The sequence below is a fragment of the Schistocerca serialis genome, chromosome 4 (assembly GCF_023864345.2).
Source record: "Schistocerca serialis cubense isolate TAMUIC-IGC-003099 chromosome 4, iqSchSeri2.2, whole genome shotgun sequence".
NCBI classification, from domain to species: Eukaryota; Metazoa; Arthropoda; class Insecta; order Orthoptera; family Acrididae; genus Schistocerca; species Schistocerca serialis.
The window spans coordinates 884,040,379-884,058,524 of record NC_064641.1 but is presented as its reverse complement, the minus strand read 5'-3'; the positions used below and the strand labels follow the sequence as shown (position 1 = coordinate 884,058,524).

The following is an 18,146-nucleotide window of genomic DNA, read 5'->3' as shown; positions in this document are numbered from 1 at the left end:
CAAAACGTTCTGCTTCACCGTTTGACTGTGGATGGAACAGTGCACTAGTTAGATGCTGTATGCCCTGCGTTCACAGAATGCTTCGAATTCATTTGACATGAACTGAGAGCCGTTGTCTGACACTATGATTTCAGGTAAATCTTAGAGGTAAAAAATATAGGACAACATCTGAATTGTACTACATGACGTTGTCGAGTTCATTGGCACAGCAAAAGGAAACTTGCTGTATGAGTAGCCACAATCAACCGACGAGTGATTCAAACAGGTCCTGCAAAGTCTGTGTGCACATGTTGCCATGGTGATTGCGACTTCGGCCAGGCAGAGAATTTTTGTGGCAGATTAGACTGATTTTTCCTACATGTGTGACACTGCGACATCATCTCTTCCATTTAGGTGTCTATACCCTGCCAAGTACAGTGTTGACATGCTAACTATTTCATACGAACAGTCCCCCAGTGTCCTTGGTGAAGTAACTGCCACACTTCTTTTTGCAAAGCTTTAGGAATCAACACACGTGACTGTCCACTGTCATTTTGAATAAGAATCACTCCTTTCTGTGTAGCGAGGCTGTGTCAACATGAAAAGTATCGGTGCACCACAGAGTTCTTTATGCTGTGCAAGGAACAAGGCCAAGATGTGCAAATGTCTGTTAGCAAAATGTTCAGATCTGAATCAGCTTCCGTTGCCTGTGCAATTTTCCTTTAGCGGAAAAGATTGAATCAGTTCAGAATCTCGACCATCGATGTGACAACAGGATGCAGCAGAAGTGTCAAAGTCTGTATCAGGGCAAATTGAAAGACGTGAAAGTGCGTCTGTGTTACCCTGTTGAGCTGTCAGGCGATACACAATCTCGTACTGGTACTGAGACAACAACAAAGCCCATCTTTGCAATTTTTGGGCAGTTCATGTAGGAACCGGTTTCATCGGTTGAAACAAGGACTGCAGAGACTTATGATCTGTTACTAAATAGAATTTTCTGCCATACAAAGAGTAGTGGAATTTGATGACACCATACACAATAGCCAAAGCCTCTTTCTCAGTTTGTGAATAGTTACACTGAGCTTTGGACAACACTTTTGATGTGAAGCAACAGGCCTGTCTTTATTGCCAGTTCTGGGCAGAAGCACTGTATCAATTCTTTAAGAGGAAGCATCAATTTGCAGTACAATTGGTCTGTGAGGGTCAAAGTGATATAAGCATCGATCACTGTGCAATGCATCTTTAAGTTTTTGAGAAGCTACTTGCCTTTTATCTGTCCAAACAAAGGGGACATTCTTGTGACATAAGCGATGTGATTTGTGCAGCATTCAGTATGAACCGAATATAATAGTCCATTTTCCCTAAGACTGACAGCATTTCTGTGATATTGCAAGGAACTGACATATCTCGTATGGCTAACAAATGTGACTGAAGTGGATGTACACCTTGACTGTTTGTGACATGAGCAAGATACTGCAACTCAGGTTTAAAAAAATCACATTTGTCTAGTCTTCACTTTAGTCCTGCATCAGATAACACACAAAACAAAGCAATCAGATTTGTAATATGATCTTCAGGTGTACGACCTGCTACGGAAATATCGTCCAAATAGTTTGAAGAGTTTGGCACTTGAGCATTCAGCTGTTTCAAATACCGTTGGAAAATGGCGAGTGCAGAGACACTGCCAAAAGGCAAATGCAAATATTTAACAAGCCCAAATGAGTATTTACTACACACACTTTTTGAGATTCTTCATCAAGCGGTATTTGAAGATACACATCGCACAAATCAATTTTTTGAAAAGTAGCGACCGGTGCCTAATCTGTCAATGAGATCCTCTGGGTGTGTCAGTGGGTAAGTGTCAGCCACAGTTTGTGGGTTGGCTGTAGACTTAAAGTCAACACAGGCGAATGTGACCTGAGGGTTTGGGGAGCAAATTCATTGGGCTTGCCCATGGACTAGCTTGTATGGCCGCAATAGCTGTGCTATCTTGCAATTCTTTAAGTACATTTTCGGAGAATAGGAATGTCTTGTCCATTATAAGCCATCAGTTGCCGTCTAGTTTTAGATAGGCATGGGGAGCCTAACAGTTCATGTGTGTGACGATTTAGCAATGTGACAGAGGCACTCATGTCCAACCGAAATTTTACACGTTTCCCCACAAAGAAGCAAATGAACAAAAAGTTTGATGGAATGGTGTGTATCACTGGAGAAATTTTTTCCATGCCAGTTTCGCAAATGCCTGTTGCAGACTTTGAATATACTGCATTAATGACATTGGGCTTGTGACTAGATTTTTGTGAGTGGTCCAAATTCTTAGTTTGTTCCATTGCAGACATACAGATTATACATATCCTTTCTTGCCACGAATGTAACACTGAGCTTGTTGGAAGGGGCAGTTTTGGCGTTCGTGCCTTGAATAGCACTGAGGGCAAGACTTAATTCTGTTCGCCTGTGTAGCGAGCTGCTTACGCGAAGTGGAGCATTGTTTACTCAGCTTGGCAAGCGCGTGCTGCCACTACCAAATGGGATGGTCGCAAACAAGGGACTCAGGTCAACAAAGTGCTGGCTGCTCAAATTTATCATCTGACAGAGCACCTGAATCGTACTGATCTAATATTTACACTACCTGCTGAGGTGATGGATTGGACTGTTTCAAAATCTATTCTCTAAGTTTGACATGAGGTACATCGTACATGATCGCATCACGCAACATAACATCTGAAGAACGTTTGAATTTGCATTTCCTTGTCATACCGTGCAAATCTGTTACCCACTCACGATAAGTTTGCTGTGACCGCTTTTTGCAATTAAAGGATTGATACCTAGCTGCTACCACATTTATTTGTTTGTCATAATAGTTAGTTAATGAATCTACAACCTGATTATATGAAAGTTCACTTGGAGTAGCATTAGGATGTAACTTCTGGATAAGTTTGAACACTGCACTGCCTACCATGGACAAGAGATAGGGAAGTTTCACAGTACCTGGTATGTTATGAGCTTCAAACTATTGCAACCACTCGAGCCATTCCTCTTCTTTTTCATGAAACTGGTGAAAAGTTGGTATAGCTGCTGTAGGTTTTGCTTGTTCCATCAGGTACGCAATGTTGGCCAGTAGCTGCTCCACCGTGTTGAGCAGTGTAGATATTTGAGTCTGGAACTGAAACATCTGCATTAGATGTGTTGCATCTAACGCTGGCAGCTGTGGCGCCTGAACAGGGGTGGGATAGGTGGGATGGGCATGTTGGAAGAGACAAATGCAAGAAACAGACAAGGCAAGCAAGGAAAAAACTACAAAAGCAGAGAAAATTTCTGTATCGCCCACCTGAAAACACTGCTTAGCAAAAACCTGATAAGAGACTGTTAAAGAATGTAAACACCCATGAAAAGTAAGGACAAGAGTGAATTAAGGCACCAGCAAAATACAAAACAAATTTCAGTGGCCACCAGGCACTGGGTTCTTCTTATAACTCGTCGCCAAATGTCGTATCCTGCCCACTCGTCTAATATAGGCTGCGTAGGAAGCTGTTTTCTCAGATAGCTAGACAACATTTCAAGCAAATCTTATTAATGGAGTTTATTACAGCAAGTTAAATTGACAATCTTAACTTTGCGTTTTCACAAACAGGTGTTGCAAGCAATTGGCGACATGCAAATAATCAATGTCCTTTGGCATATACAATTTCAGTGCAAGCGAAACACAACAGTTCATTATTGCCGGCTAAAGCATTTGGATGATAGTTGGTCTTCTAGTGCGGCTGCGGTTAGGCGGAGTGGCACTTATGTTCTCTTTGTATTGGGGCTGCTCCTGTTGTGGTGTCGCACATACTATTGACTGACGTCATCTCACAGCCCTCTGTAGTGTAATGTTCCAGGCCGACATGCCGGTGCTTGATGTTATGCCGGAACAGAAGCGATAAAATAAAAGGAACAAACAACGTGCAAATATGAGACAGGGTCATAGCCTTTCACCAGTGTTATTCAATCTTTCGTTAAGGACAAGCAGCAAAGGAAACCAATTTGGGAAAGGAAATGAAGTCCAGGGAGAATACATAAAAATTCTTAGGTTTTCCTATGGCATTACAGTTCTGTCAGACAGTAAAGGACTTGGAAGATCAATTAAACAGAATGGGTTGAAAAGATGTTATAAAATGAACAGTGACACAAGTAACACAAGGTAATGGAGAACATAAAAACTGAATCAGGTGATATGGAGAAATCTAGGTTAGGGAATGACACACCAAAAATAATGGAAGAATTTGTCTGTTTGGGTATCAAAATAACTGACTTTGGCTGAAGTGGAAACTGTATAAAATGTTGACCAGCAATAGCAAGAAAAGAATTTCTGAAAGTATTTGTCTGGGGTGTAGCATTGCATGGAAGGAAACCATGGACAGTAAGCTGTACAGATAAAAAGAAAATTGCGCTGTTTTGAACATGGTGCTACAAAAGAATGCTGCAGCTTAAATGGATAGACTGGATGATTATTGAAGAGTCACTGAATTGAATTGGGGAGAAAGTCATTTATGACACATCTTGAGTAGAAAAAGTAGTTTTACAGGGCACATACTTTAGGTATCAAGAAACAATTACTTTGATGCTGGAGGAAAGTATGTTGGGTAATAACTGAAAAGATAGAACAAGGTTTGGACTACAGTAAAAAGATTCAAGTGAATGTATGTTGCAGTAGTTATGAATAGATGAAGAGACTTGCATAGGACAGAATACCATGGAGAGCTGTATCAAAGCCGTTTTGGTCTGAAGACCACAACAACATCAACAACAACATGTAACAAGTGGCTGCGTGACGCATTCCACATCACAAAATTTATATGCAAATCTTATATATAAAAGTTGTAAATTAACTAACTGCTATTTTGTATCTTTCTAGGGATGCTGTAGATATGTCTTTGGATTCAAGTATGCCTGGATCTGCTGCTCGTCCAAGTTCACAGAATATCTGGAGGAAAATCTCTTCTGGTAAGAATATGTATTTCCCTTTTTCATTCCTATTTTTGATATTATAGGAAAGTGTACAATAGTGTTTTGGGGCAGAAATAATAAATTTGAATGTAATCCTTTTGGGTATTATGCTGGATTGTAAAGTATAACTGAATAAGAGTTACTGTAATCGTCAGAAAGCAATGTTGCTATGATGTGAAAGTAGATGTGATGTAGATATAAGAAGGTAGACACTTTATTTGGTTACTGAGTCGAGAAAATAAAAAAGTTAGTGTTTTATTTTATTTTATGTATTTCTTTATTTATTTTGCAGCAACCTGCCTACTGCAGCATGTTCTGTGATTTGCCAAATAAATGGTTTCACCATTTCATTTGCCATCAGTCTTCTGACTCATTTGATGCATCTCACCATGAGCTTCTCCCCTGTGCCGACCTCTAGATCTCAGAATATCACTTAAAATCATCATCCTTGATTCTTTGTTGGATATATTCCAATTTGTCTTCCACTATACTTTTTGTCCCCTGAACACAGACCAGAAAAATTATCGTCTCAGTGTTTCTAACATTGTATCTGGCTCAGGGTGCCATTTTCTCACAGTGGGGGAATAGTATCATTAGCCTGATCCTGAAGCCAGGAAAGGACCCTTCTTCCATTGATAGCTGCCACCTAACCAGCCTTACTTATGTGCTATGTAAATTACTCAAGAGGATGGTGGTATGTTGACTGTGCTGGGTCCTCAAGTTGTTATTGTCTTTTATGTACCTACCAGTGTGCTTCCTGGAAAGACCAGTCTGCAGCAGAGCACCTGGTCAGATTAGAAATGATAATACTGCTAACCTTTGCTAAAGACCTCTACATCTTTGACCTACATCACATGGTACTGTGTTATCTTGATCACAATCCATGGCTGGGGAATTCGTGACACTTTGCTGATATTTATCAACTATTTCCTGTTACAACAATCATTCATAGTTAGTCAGAATACATCTCAGCTCCACCCAAATGCAGTGTTATGTGCTGAGAGTCACCCTTCTCCTTATAGCTATTTCTGGACTTACATAATATGTGGGACCAATGGTCACTCCTGCCCTCTATGTAAATGACTTTTGCATTTGGTACAGCTCTCAGTCCTTGGTGGTGACCAAATGTCAGCTCCAAGGATCCTTGTCTTTCGTGCACACCCATGGCTTTCATTTTTCTTCCGCAAAAAATGGGTCACCCACTTTTGTCATCCTCCCATGACCTACCCAGATCTAGAACTTTTCCTAGGAATCCAGTGTCTCAAAGTATTGTATATTTCCGCTTTCTGGGCATATTCTTTGATAATAAATTGATGTGGCTGTCCCACATCAGCCATTTCAAATTAAGTTGCATGCAGAAACTGAATGCACTCCAATTTCTAGTCATACCTCTTGTGGTACAGATCAGTCCACTCTGTTGCATTTCTGCAGGACTATATAATTGAAGTTATATACATATGAGGGGGATATGAGTCACAATCTGCAGGATACAGTCAAAGGCAAGTAATTGAAATGTTTAATTTTGTGTTGCTTGTACTGCAGACATCACAGCCTTTGAGATGTGGATGTTGATGAGGATGGAGAAGATAAATTGGACAGAAAGAATTAAGAATGAAGAAGTATTAAGACTGGTCAGTGAGAAAAGACAAATATTATAGGCAATTTTAAAGAGAAAAGGTGTGGTTAGGACATTGCCTAAGTAATAGTCAGTGCTTACTGAAGACACCTTGGAACAAATGGTGAAAAGAAAAAGAAAAGAGGAAGCAAAAGATAGAGGTTGATAGATGAGGCGAAAGTGCAAAACAGCTATGTAATGACTAAAAGAAGAACAGAAGTCGGAAATTAATGGAGAGCCCATGTTATAGAGATATCTGCCTAATGGGCAGAACACTGAAATAAAAGTACTGCAATGTACTGAAGACAGACAATTGATGTTCATATTTTATGTAGTGCCATTTCTGAAATAAATTAGAAAATTTGCTGATGTACATTAGCTACCTACAGCTGGTGAATGAAAACATGGAAACACAAAAAACATAACACATTACCATGCCCAATTTGGTGCAGCAAGTCCTTTGCCATTCAAAACAGTTTCCAGTCTTCTTGGAATGGATAAATACAGATCCTGTATGATTTTCAAGGGAATCATGTACCATTTGTCCCACAAAATAGTGGCAAGTTGACGTAACCATGATTGAGGTGGATAGCGATCATGCCCCCATCTCTCAAAAGTAGACCATGAAGGCTCAATTATATTGAAATCTGGTGACTGTTGGCCAGGGGAGATGTGATACTTCATCCTGGTACTCAAAACCAGTCCTGGACAATGAGAGCTGTGTGAACAGGGGCCCTCTTCGAACACAGCCTCACCATTGAGGAACAAACATTGTACCGTAGGATGGGCCTGATCAGCTAAAATGGTCACATAATTCTTGGCCATAATGCAATGTAGCGGATTACCTGGGGAGGGGGGAGGGGAAGGGGGGGGGGGGGGGAGCAATGCCATACTACGACATGGCTGCCCAAATCATCACCGAACCTCGATCACGTTTCACTCTCGGGATGTAAACTTAGCCACACATTGAATATAGTGTCCAACCAGACTCATATGCTCAAATGGCTTTCTTCCGTTGCTCCATAGTCCAAGTTTTACAGCTTCGGCACTATGTTGTCCTGCTACAGACATTTGAATCAGTGTTGAGCAGTTTTGGACTTCGAGCTCACTGTGCAATTCCCTATTTATGGAGCTCATTTCATCCAGATTTGGTGCTCACAGGGTCCAGTTCTGCAGTGAATTTTGGAGCTGTCATTCTTATTTACTGTCATAATCTTCTTCAGTGACCATCTGTCACAATCACTCAACACACTCTTTTGTCTGCATTATGACTTAGTGGAACCGCTTTTGCTGTAAACACTTTGGCTACCTTCATTATGAAAGCACCTACTATACAAGCACCAGTATTTTGGCTATGTTCAAATTCACTTAACTCCACATAGTGCACTCACGACGACACAGGATACTGCTCTGACCACACTTGCAATATATTTTGGACATTGTGCAGGTGCCGTTCTTGGTCAAATATGACAGTGCAACATGCAGACATGACTAGAACCTGCATTTATGTTTAAGCGTGCAATTCTTGTGGTGTTTCTATATTTTTGTTCAACCTCTGTAAGTTAAACCAAATTTATTATTTTTTTTTTTATTTGTTCATCAAGTTCCATAGGACCAAATTGATAATCAAATCTCCAAGATCATGGAACATGTCAGTTCATGAAATTGCAACATAAAAGTAGTAACAGATAAAAATAAAATGTTTATGAACCCCTAATTATTCAAGGAACTCCTCGACAGAATAGAAGGAGTGACCCACGAGGAAACTCTTCAGTTTCAGTTTGAAAGCGTATGGATTACTGCTAAGATTTTTGAGTACAAGTGGTAGCTTATTGAAAATGGATGCAGCAGTATACTGCACACCTTTCTGCACAAGAGTTAAGGAAGTCAGATCCAAATGCAGGTTTGATTTCTGCTGAATATTAACTGAGTGAAAGCTGCTTATTCTTGGGAATAAGCTAATATTGTTAACAAGAAACGAAAGTAAGAAAATATTGAGAGGCCAATGTCAAAATACCCAGACTCGTGAACAGGGGTCGACAAGAGGTTGAACTTACACCACTGATTGGCCGAACCGCCTGTTTCTGATCCAAAAATATCGTTTTAGAATGGGAAGAATTACCCCAAAATATAGTACCATATGACATAAGCGAATTAAAATAAGCAAACTAGACTAATTTTCGTGTCGAAAGATTCCTCTTCAGATACCATTCTAACAGTAAAAATAGCAGCATTAAATGTTGGAACAAGATCCTGAATGTGGGCTTTCCACGACAGTTTACTATCAATCTGAACACCTAGAAATTTGAACTGTTCAGTTTCACTAATCATATCCCATTCTGTGAAATTAAAATGTCAGATTTTGTTGAATTGTGAGTTGGAAACTAAAAAACAGAGTCAACTGTGATTTAGCATTAGTTTATTTTCTACAAGCCATGGGCTTAGGTCATGAACTGCACTATTAGAAACCTGGCCAATGTTACACACAACGTCCTTTTACTGCCAAACTAGTGTCATCAGCAAACAGAAATATTTTAGAGTTACCCGTACTACTAGAGGGCATATCATTTATATAAATAAGGAACAGGAATGGCCCCAACACTGATCCCTGGGGCACCCCCACTTAACTGTACCCCCGTCAGACCCCACCTCACAGCCATTCTCAACATTGTGAATAATGACCTTTTGCTGTCTGTTGCTGAAGTAAGAGGTGAACCAATTTTGAGCTACTCCCCCTATTCCGTAATGGTCAAACTTCTGGGGCAATATTTTGTGATCAACACAATCAAACGGCTTAGTTAAATCAAAAAATATACCTAGCATTCGAAATCTTTTGTTTAACCCATCCAGTACCGCACAAAGAAAAGAGAATATAGTATTTTCAAAAAATGGTTCAAATGGCTCTGAGCACTATGGGACTTAACATCTGTGGTTATCAGTCCCCTAGAACTTAGAACTACTAAAACCTAACTAACCGAAGGACATCACACACATCCATGCCCGAGGCAGGATTCGAACCTGCGACCGTAGCAGTCGCGTGGTTCCGGACTGCGCTCCTAGAACTGCTAGACCACTGCGGCCGGCTATTTTCAATTGTTAAACAACTTCTAAATCCGAACTGTACATTTGATAGCAAATCATATGATATAAAATGATCATTTATCCTTACATGCACAGCCATTTCAATAACTTTAGCAAACACTGATGGCATGGAAATAGGTCTAAAATTGCTACATTACCCTTTTCTCCCTTTTTATAAAGCATCTTTACTATTGAGTACTTTAGTTGTTCAGGAAACTGACCATTCCTAAAGAAAAAATTACAAATATGGCTAAATACAGGGCTAACATGTGCAGCACAGTACTTTAATATTCTGCTGGGCACTCCATCATATCCATGAGACTCCTTAGTCTTCAGTGATTTAATTATTGATTCAATTTCCCCCTTGTCTGTATCACAGAGGATATTTCAGACATCAGTCTTGGAAAGGCATTTTCCAAGAAAGTTATATGTTTCCCTGTAGAAACTAAATTTTTATTTAATTCACCAGCAATGCTCAGAAAATGATTGTTAAATACTGTATATCTGATTTATCAGTAACAGAAATATTTTTACCATGAACTGACTATATTGTCGACCTTGTGCTGCTGACCAGACACGTCCTTCACAACTGACCATATGGTTTTAATTTTATCCTGTGAATAAAATTTTAAGCACCTTACAATACTGTTTGTAGTGGGCTACTGTAGCTTGATTGTGACTACTTCAACATTTTGATATAATTCCCGCTTTGTTCAACATGATATTGTTATCCCACTAGTCAGCAACCCGGGCTGCCTGTTACTGCTAGTACCCCGTTTAGCAACTCTCAAAGAGCATGAGAAATGTGTTAAGGAAAGCATTATATTTGTCATCTATGTTATCGACACCGTAAGTATCCTGCAGCTTTACTGTATGATTAAATGATGATGACGTCCTCTTGGGTAAAATATTCCGGAGGTAAAATAGTCCCCCATTCGGATCTCCGGGCGTGGACTACTCAAGAGGACGTCGTTATCAGGAGAAAGAAAACTGGCGTTCTACGGATCGGAGCGTGGAATGTCAGATCCCTTAATCGGGCTGGTAGGTTAGAAAATTTAAAAAGGGAAATGGATAGGTTAAAGTTAGATATAGTGGGAATTAGTGAAGTTCGGTGGCAGGAGGAACAAGACTTTTGGTCAGGTGATTACAGGGTTACAAATACAAAATCAAATAGGGGTAATGCAGGAGTAGGTTTAATAATGAATAAAATAATAGGAGTGTGGGTTAGCTACTACAAACAGCATAGTGAACGCATTATTGTGGCCAAGATAGACACAAAGCCCATGCCTACTACAGAGTACAAGTTTATATGCCAACTAGCTCTGCAGATGATGAAGAAATTGATGAAATGAAATGTATGACGAGATAAAAGAAATTATTCTGGTAGTGAAGGGAGACGAAAATTTAATAGTCATGGGTGACTGGAATTCGTCAGTGGGAAAAGGGAGAGAAGGAAACATAGTAGGTGAATATGGATTGGGGGGAAGAAATGAAAGAGGAAGCCGCCTTGTAGAATTTTGCACAGAGCATAACTTAATCATAGCTAACACTTGGTTCAAGAATCATAAAAGATGGTTGTATACCTGGAAGAATCCTGGAGATACTAAAAGGTATCATACAGATTATATAATGGTAAGACAGAGATTTAGGAACCAGGTTTTAAATTGTAAGATTTCCAGGGGCAAATGTGGATTCTGACCACAATCTATTGGTTATGAACTGCAGATTGAAACTGAAGAAACTGCAAAAAGGTGGGAATCTAAGGAGATGGGACCTGGATAAACTGAAAGAACCAGAGGTTGTACAGAGTTTCAGGGAGAGCATAAGGGAACAATTGACAGGAATGGGGGAAAGAAATACAGTAGAAGAAGAATGGGTAGCTCTGAGAGATGAAGTAGTGAAGGCAGCAGACGATCAAGTAGGTAAAAAGGCGAGGGCTAATAGAAATCCTTGGGTAACACAAGAAATATTGAATTTAATTGATGAAAGACGAAAATATAAAAATGCAGTAAATGAAGCAGGCAAAAAGGAATACAAACGTCTCAAAAATGGGATCGACAGGAAGTGCAAAATGGCTAAGCAGGGATGGCTAGAGGACAAATGTAAGGATGTAGAGGCCTATCTCACTAGGGGTAAGATAGATACTGCCTACAGGAAAATTAAAGAGACCTTTGGAGAGAAGAGAACCACTTGTATGAGTATCAAGAGCTCAGATGGCAACCCAGTTCTCAGCAAAGGAGGGAAGGCAGAAAGGTGGAAGGAGTATATAGAAGGTTTATACAAGGGCGATGTACTTGAGGACAATATTATGGAAATGGAAGAGGATGTAGATGAAGACGAAATGGAAGATAAGATACTGCGTGAAGAGTTTGACGGAGCACTGAAAGACCTGAGTCGAAACAAGGCCCCGGGAGTAGACAACATTCCATTTGAACTACTGATGGCCTTGGGAGAGCCAGTCATGACAAAACTCTACCATCTGGTGAGCAAGATGTATGAGACAGGCGAATACCCTCAGACTTCAAGAAGAATATAATAATTCCAATCCCAAAGAAAGCAGGTGTTGACAGATGTGAAAATTACTGAACTATCAGTTTAATAAGTCACAGCTGCAAAATACTAACACGAATTCTTTACAGACGAATGGAAAAACTGGTAGAAGCGGACCTCGGGGAAGATCAGTTTGGATTCCATAGAAATGTTGGAACATGTGAGGCAATACTGACCCTACGACGTATCTTAGAAGAAAGATTAAGGAAAGGCAAACCTACGTTTCTAGCATTTGTAGACTTAGAGAAAGCTTTTGACAATGTTAACTGGAATACTCTCTTTCAAATTCTGAAGGTGGCAGGTATAAAATACAGGGAACGAAAGGCTATTTACAATTTGTACAGAAATCAGATGGCAGTTATAAGAGTCGAGGGCCATGAAAGGGAAGCAGTGGTTGGGAGAGGAGTGAGACAGGGTTGTAGCCTCTCCCCGATGTTATTCAATCTGTATATTGAGCAAGCAGTAAAGGAAACAAAAGAAAAATTCGGAGTAGGTATTAAAATTCATGGAGAAGAAGTAAAAACTTTGAGGTTCACTGATGACATTGTAATTCTGTCAGAGACAGCAAAGGACTTGGAAGAGCAGTTGAATGGAATGGACAGTGTCTTGAAAGGAGGATATAAGATGAACATCAACAAAAGCAAAACGAGGATAATGGAATGTAGTCAAATTAAATCGAGTGATGCTGAGGGAATTAGATTAGGAAATGAGACACTTGAAGTAGTAAAGGAGTTTTGCTATTTGGGGAGCAAAATAACTGATGATGGTCGAAGTAGAGAGGATATAAAATGTAGATTGGCAATGGCAAGGAAAGCGTTTCTGAAGAAGAGAAATTTGTTAACATCGAGTATAGATTTAAGTGTCAGGAAGTCGTTTCTGAAAGTATTTGTATGGAGTATAGCCATGTATGGAAGTGAAACATGGACGATAACTAGTTTGGACAAGAAGAGAATAGAAGCTTTCGAAATGTGGTGCTACAGAAGAATGCTGAAGGTAAGGTGGGTAGATCACGTAACTAATGAGGAGGTATTGAATAGGATTGGGGAGAAGAGAAGTTTGTGGCACAACTTGACTAGAAGAAGGGATCAGTTGGTAGGACATGTTTTGAGGCATCAAGGGATCACAAATCTAGCATTGGAGGGCAGCATGGAGGGTAAAAATCGTAGAGGGAGACCAAGAGATGAATACACTAAGTAGATTCAGAAGGATGTAGGTTGCAGTAGGTACTGGGAGATGAAGAAGCTTGCACAGGATAGAGTAGCATGGAGAGCTGCATCAAACCAGTCTCAGGACTGAAGACCACAACAACAACAACAACAACAACAACAAAGTATCCTGCCACTCTTGTTCCGTGACAAGATTTAAAAAAACTCTATTGCTGTTGGATTAACTTTCCTACATAGTTTGTAATTATACGTGACATTTGTTTGAGTACAAAAGTGTTTTAGTGTTAAAATTTGTGCATCATGGTCTGAAAGGCCATTCACCCTTTTACTAACAGAATGCCTGTCTAGTAATGAAGAATGAATAAAAATATTCTCTATGGCTGTGCTGCTGTTCCCCTGCACTCTAGTTGAAAGAAACACAGTCTGCATCAGATAATATGAATTTAGGATATCTACCAACATCCCTTTTCTTGCACCGTCATATACAAATTTTATATTGAAGTCACAACATATAATTAATTTCTGGTACTTCCTGAAAAGTGAATAAAGAACCCTAGCTTGAGCAGAAATGCTCTGAAGTCAGAGTTAGGGGACTTATAAACAACAACAATTAGAAGTTTAGTTTCACTAAATTCAACTGCCCCTGCACAACATTCAAATATCTGTTCTGTGCAGTGTTGTGATAAGTCTATGGACTCAAATGGAATACTATATTTTACATACATAGCCACTCCCCCACCCCACAAGGAACTCCTTGAAAAACAGCCAGCTAATCTGTCTCCTGGTAAAGAAAGTCTCTGAATTGTCATACTATTTAAGTGGTGGTCTGACATACCAATAATTTCAGATTCAACGTCTATAAGCAGTTCGCTAACTTTATCTCTAATACATCTCATATTATGATGAAATATACTATTTCCTTCTCTACTTGGAAACATGACATCCTCTGTAGGTGAGCCCTTAGTTAGAGGGACTTCCTGTATATCAGCTGATTTCGATCTAAAAAAGGTGCAGCTCTAACGCCAACTGCTACAGGAACTTTTCCATGAGTGCTCTCACCACCACCCACTGCACTGTTACCTATAATCTTTGCCAGCCTCCCCTCCCCATATCTATTGAGGTGCAGGCCATGCCTAGTGAAACCTGATCTACTGATAGACTCGACTGGCACAACTGAAATTATGACCCACGCCCTCCAGCCCCATGTTAACATGCCTAACAGCCGCATTAAGATGAGGCTGATCATGACGTTGAAACAGTTGCACAAAATGAACATTAGTGCCGTTTAATATTTTTTTTGTTGGAATTGCAAAATGCTGTAGGTTTGACTCCGTTTAGTTTTCCCAGCCTTTCATTGTATTTATTCACCCCCCTCCCCTCTGTCTCCCTCTCTTTCTCTTACTGTCTCACATTGTGACACACATTGTTGTATTTCGCTTGAAGTAATTCTAAATATTACATAATATATTTCTTGTGGCTTTGATTGAATGATAAAAGCATGCACTGTTCTTTGTTGATGAGTTTATTAGTTCATTGTTATATTTCTGAGCACTAAATTAACTGTTTAAGGTAACAACATTTGAACTATTTATGGTCCTGTATAGTAAAAAGCTTGAAACATATTTAGGAAGCAATAATGCTGCACCAAGAGCAGTTTGGACTCCTTCATCACAGCACTGTAATGTTCCTGAGGACACTGGTAGCACAGCAAATTTTGGAACAAATCATGATGGAGAAGCCAATTCTACCAACCACAGCAATTACAATCCGTGGCAACATGCTCTTTTGGTGAGTGGAAAACTAGTCCTGCAGCTTGTGCTTATTTCAAGGCAGCAATAACTATAAAGAGAGTGTATAAAGGTGAATATTTAAATATTACATTTAATCAAAGATGAAAAATTCTTATTAGTTGACAGAGGTATGTATTAATACATCTAATGCCAAATAAATTTGAGATTTCTCAAAAATATGTTGTTAGTAAGTAAATTATGAAACTTTGAATTTCTCCTGGTGTATAACATGTTCAGACAAAACCAGCCAACTTACAGAAATGCAGCCTGGTGACATCTTAAACAACCACCCATATTTCAACAGGTGAACACACCCTCATTTTTTAGGCACAAATGCAATGAGACAGTCCGGGCAAGGAAACTTAAACCCTCAGTATATGCCATATTGTGGTTCTTGGTAGGTTTAGCCACCACCACCACCACCACCATCACCATCATCATCATCATCATCATCATCATCATCATCATCATCATGAACTGTTTCCAGACCCAGCCTGAGTCTGTTTGGAACATAAGCCTCACCATCTAGTCCTGTTTTCCCCACAATCTTTCTGTTTTCACTCTGGTCCGGTCCTAGCCTCTTTTTTTCAACACTCTCCTCCACATCTTTCAGACATCTAGCCCTTGGTCTTTCTCTTTGCATCTTCATTTCATGTGTCTTCTTGAGAATCCTCTTGTTTTCTGTTCCCTTTAAGAGCCCATACCATCTTAGCCTTGATGTTTCTAGCCTTCTTTGCAAGGGTACCTTTTTCGCTATTTCGCTTTAACCTTTCTTTCCTCACCCTATCGCTCCTTGTTACTCCTATCCTACTTCTTAGGAACTTAATTTTGTGTGCCTTTAATGTGCTTACATCTTTTTTCTTCATTTTCCACATTTCAGATGCATAGGTCAGTATTGAGATGTAGTAAGTTCTATATATTACTTTTTTGTTGGGTGTATTTGTTCCAAATCATGCTCCTAACACTTTGCAGGAATGCTTCCTTTCTTCAGTTTTCCTCTGTTGCACTTCCCAAATGCTTGACACTCTCCGCCTTCTTCAGCTGTTCACCTCGAATCTTTATTCCACTAGTTGGATTAGCTTGCTTTCTATTTGTAACAAGGATCTCACAGTTGTTTACGTAAAATTTCATTCCATACTGTCTCCCAAGCACCCAGCTGTTCCTGAATCTAATCCTTCCTATTTCCCCAGATCATCAAGACACCTGTGAATACCACTGCTTTCATTTGGTCTTCTCCAGTTTTCTCTGCCACCTTAATCATTATCTCACCCAAGACCACAATGAAGAGGAGAAGTGAATGCACTATCCTGTTTCACACCACTTGTTTGCTGGAACCAATGTGTCCTTTCATTTCCCACTTCCACGCAACTCAGACATCCACAGTCTCCTCCACTCTGTTAGGTGGATGACGGGGCTCCGGTGAAGCTGTGATAGGCCTAGCAAGCCAACAGTGAATCAACAACCGGCTTTCAACAAGGAAATAGCCTCAGAAAGGATGTACCGAGGGTTGTAAATTGAAAATGGCCAAGTGTATAATCATGAGCATTAAGATATAATTTTTATTAATTAAACTTAGAAAAATTTTTGCCCCCATTGAATAGAAAATTGAAGACTGTAGCTCAAGGAAGACATCGTTATGACATGTCTCCTATTATTGTGCAGGAATTGCCAGTTCCTGTACAGATGTTCAGTTTTCTACAGGTGCTGAGTGGTGTCTAGGATTGATATCAGAGCAGTAGGTATCCAAAGAAGTTGGAAATGAGTCAGAAAGTTTAATAGACAAGATGTGAGTATGGAGTAGATTTGGACCTCCCCTGGAGTTGAACAGGCCACCAGCCAGGTAGAATTGTCGTGGTAGATGTCAGTCAGCAAAGGAACAGAGTCCAAAGACCATTAGGAGAGAGAGGAGAGGACAAGATGTCCTGCCAAGCTGAGAGCCGCAGCCAGAGAGGACTAATGTCTCTTGACCATTGCTTCTGGTCACATCCTGCAGTCAGCACATTATTCCTCCCATAATCACGTCATTGGTTGCCCGGATGCTGTCCAGGAAAACTTTGTCTGTCCACATTCTTTACCAGAACAAACAGCATTTTCGCTGAGGTGGTGACCCTACCTTGCACGTATGCCACCAGAAATTAGAGCACGAGTACTGACGGCAAAGGTTTTAAATAGAAAAAGATTTAAAACTGACCAGGCTGATGCTGCCCAGCACATAGAATTCAGCAAGGTTTGGGTTTGGTTTTTTGTTTCATGGGCAGGTTTTTGAAGGCAAGGATTACATTATATCGTTGCAAAGTTCTATGAGGCTCTCCTCATATCAATTTATTCCACAGTGAACAGGATACTGCCCACAGTGTTTTGGAATTTTCTCTCCTTACTGATGCTCACATTACAATCCCAGCACAGGATGACCGTATACTTTCCGGGAATCTTACAGTTAAGAACCCCCAGTTCCTCCCAGAATTAATTTGCTCCATGTGGATAATTTCCTTCACTGTCTTCATTATTCTATTTTTTTCTATGATGTTTGTAGTTATCAGTTGGTTGCTGCTGATTTTTCTCCTAGCCAATACTTTTTTAGGTAGTGTACACACTTCAGTTTTTATTTCCCATTTATCATGAATATTCTCTGGAGCTTTATTTTTCATTGTATTTGTTTGGGCTTTGAACAGGAAAATAACTTCTTCCTCGTTTAGCTCTTCTGTGTTCCACTTAAATAGAGATTTCGTTTTTAGCTTTTTGAACTTAAATTTCCCCTCTGGTAGAACTATGTTGCTGTGTGTTGGGTCCAGTGTGACTTCTGCTGTTTTTAATTTGATTGCTAAATCATTGTTTCACTAATACAGGATGAGGTAAATAAAAGTGGCCTGAAAGAGTGGAAATGATTGGATGTGAATGTATGCATATTACCACACCCTGTGACGCACACACCACTTGTATGCCTGCCACATGATCCACACCAATTCAGAGTGTAATGTG

The 18,146-nt window shown here is 39.9% G+C and overlaps 1 protein-coding gene across 5 annotated transcripts in view; it reads left to right on the top strand.

Annotated features, from left to right (window-relative positions):
- LOC126473542 (pericentriolar material 1 protein-like) overlaps window positions 1-18,146 on the top strand; it is a 390,146-nt gene that overhangs the window by 130,896 nt on the left and 241,104 nt on the right. For all 5 annotated transcript variants that reach the window (XM_050100664.1, XM_050100665.1, XM_050100666.1 and 2 more), the window contains 2 exons: window positions 4,874-4,962; window positions 15,005-15,165. In XM_050100664.1, the coding sequence (XP_049956621.1) occupies window positions 4,874-4,962; window positions 15,005-15,165 (250 nt within the window). The remainder of the gene's footprint in view (window positions 1-4,873; window positions 4,963-15,004; window positions 15,166-18,146) is intronic.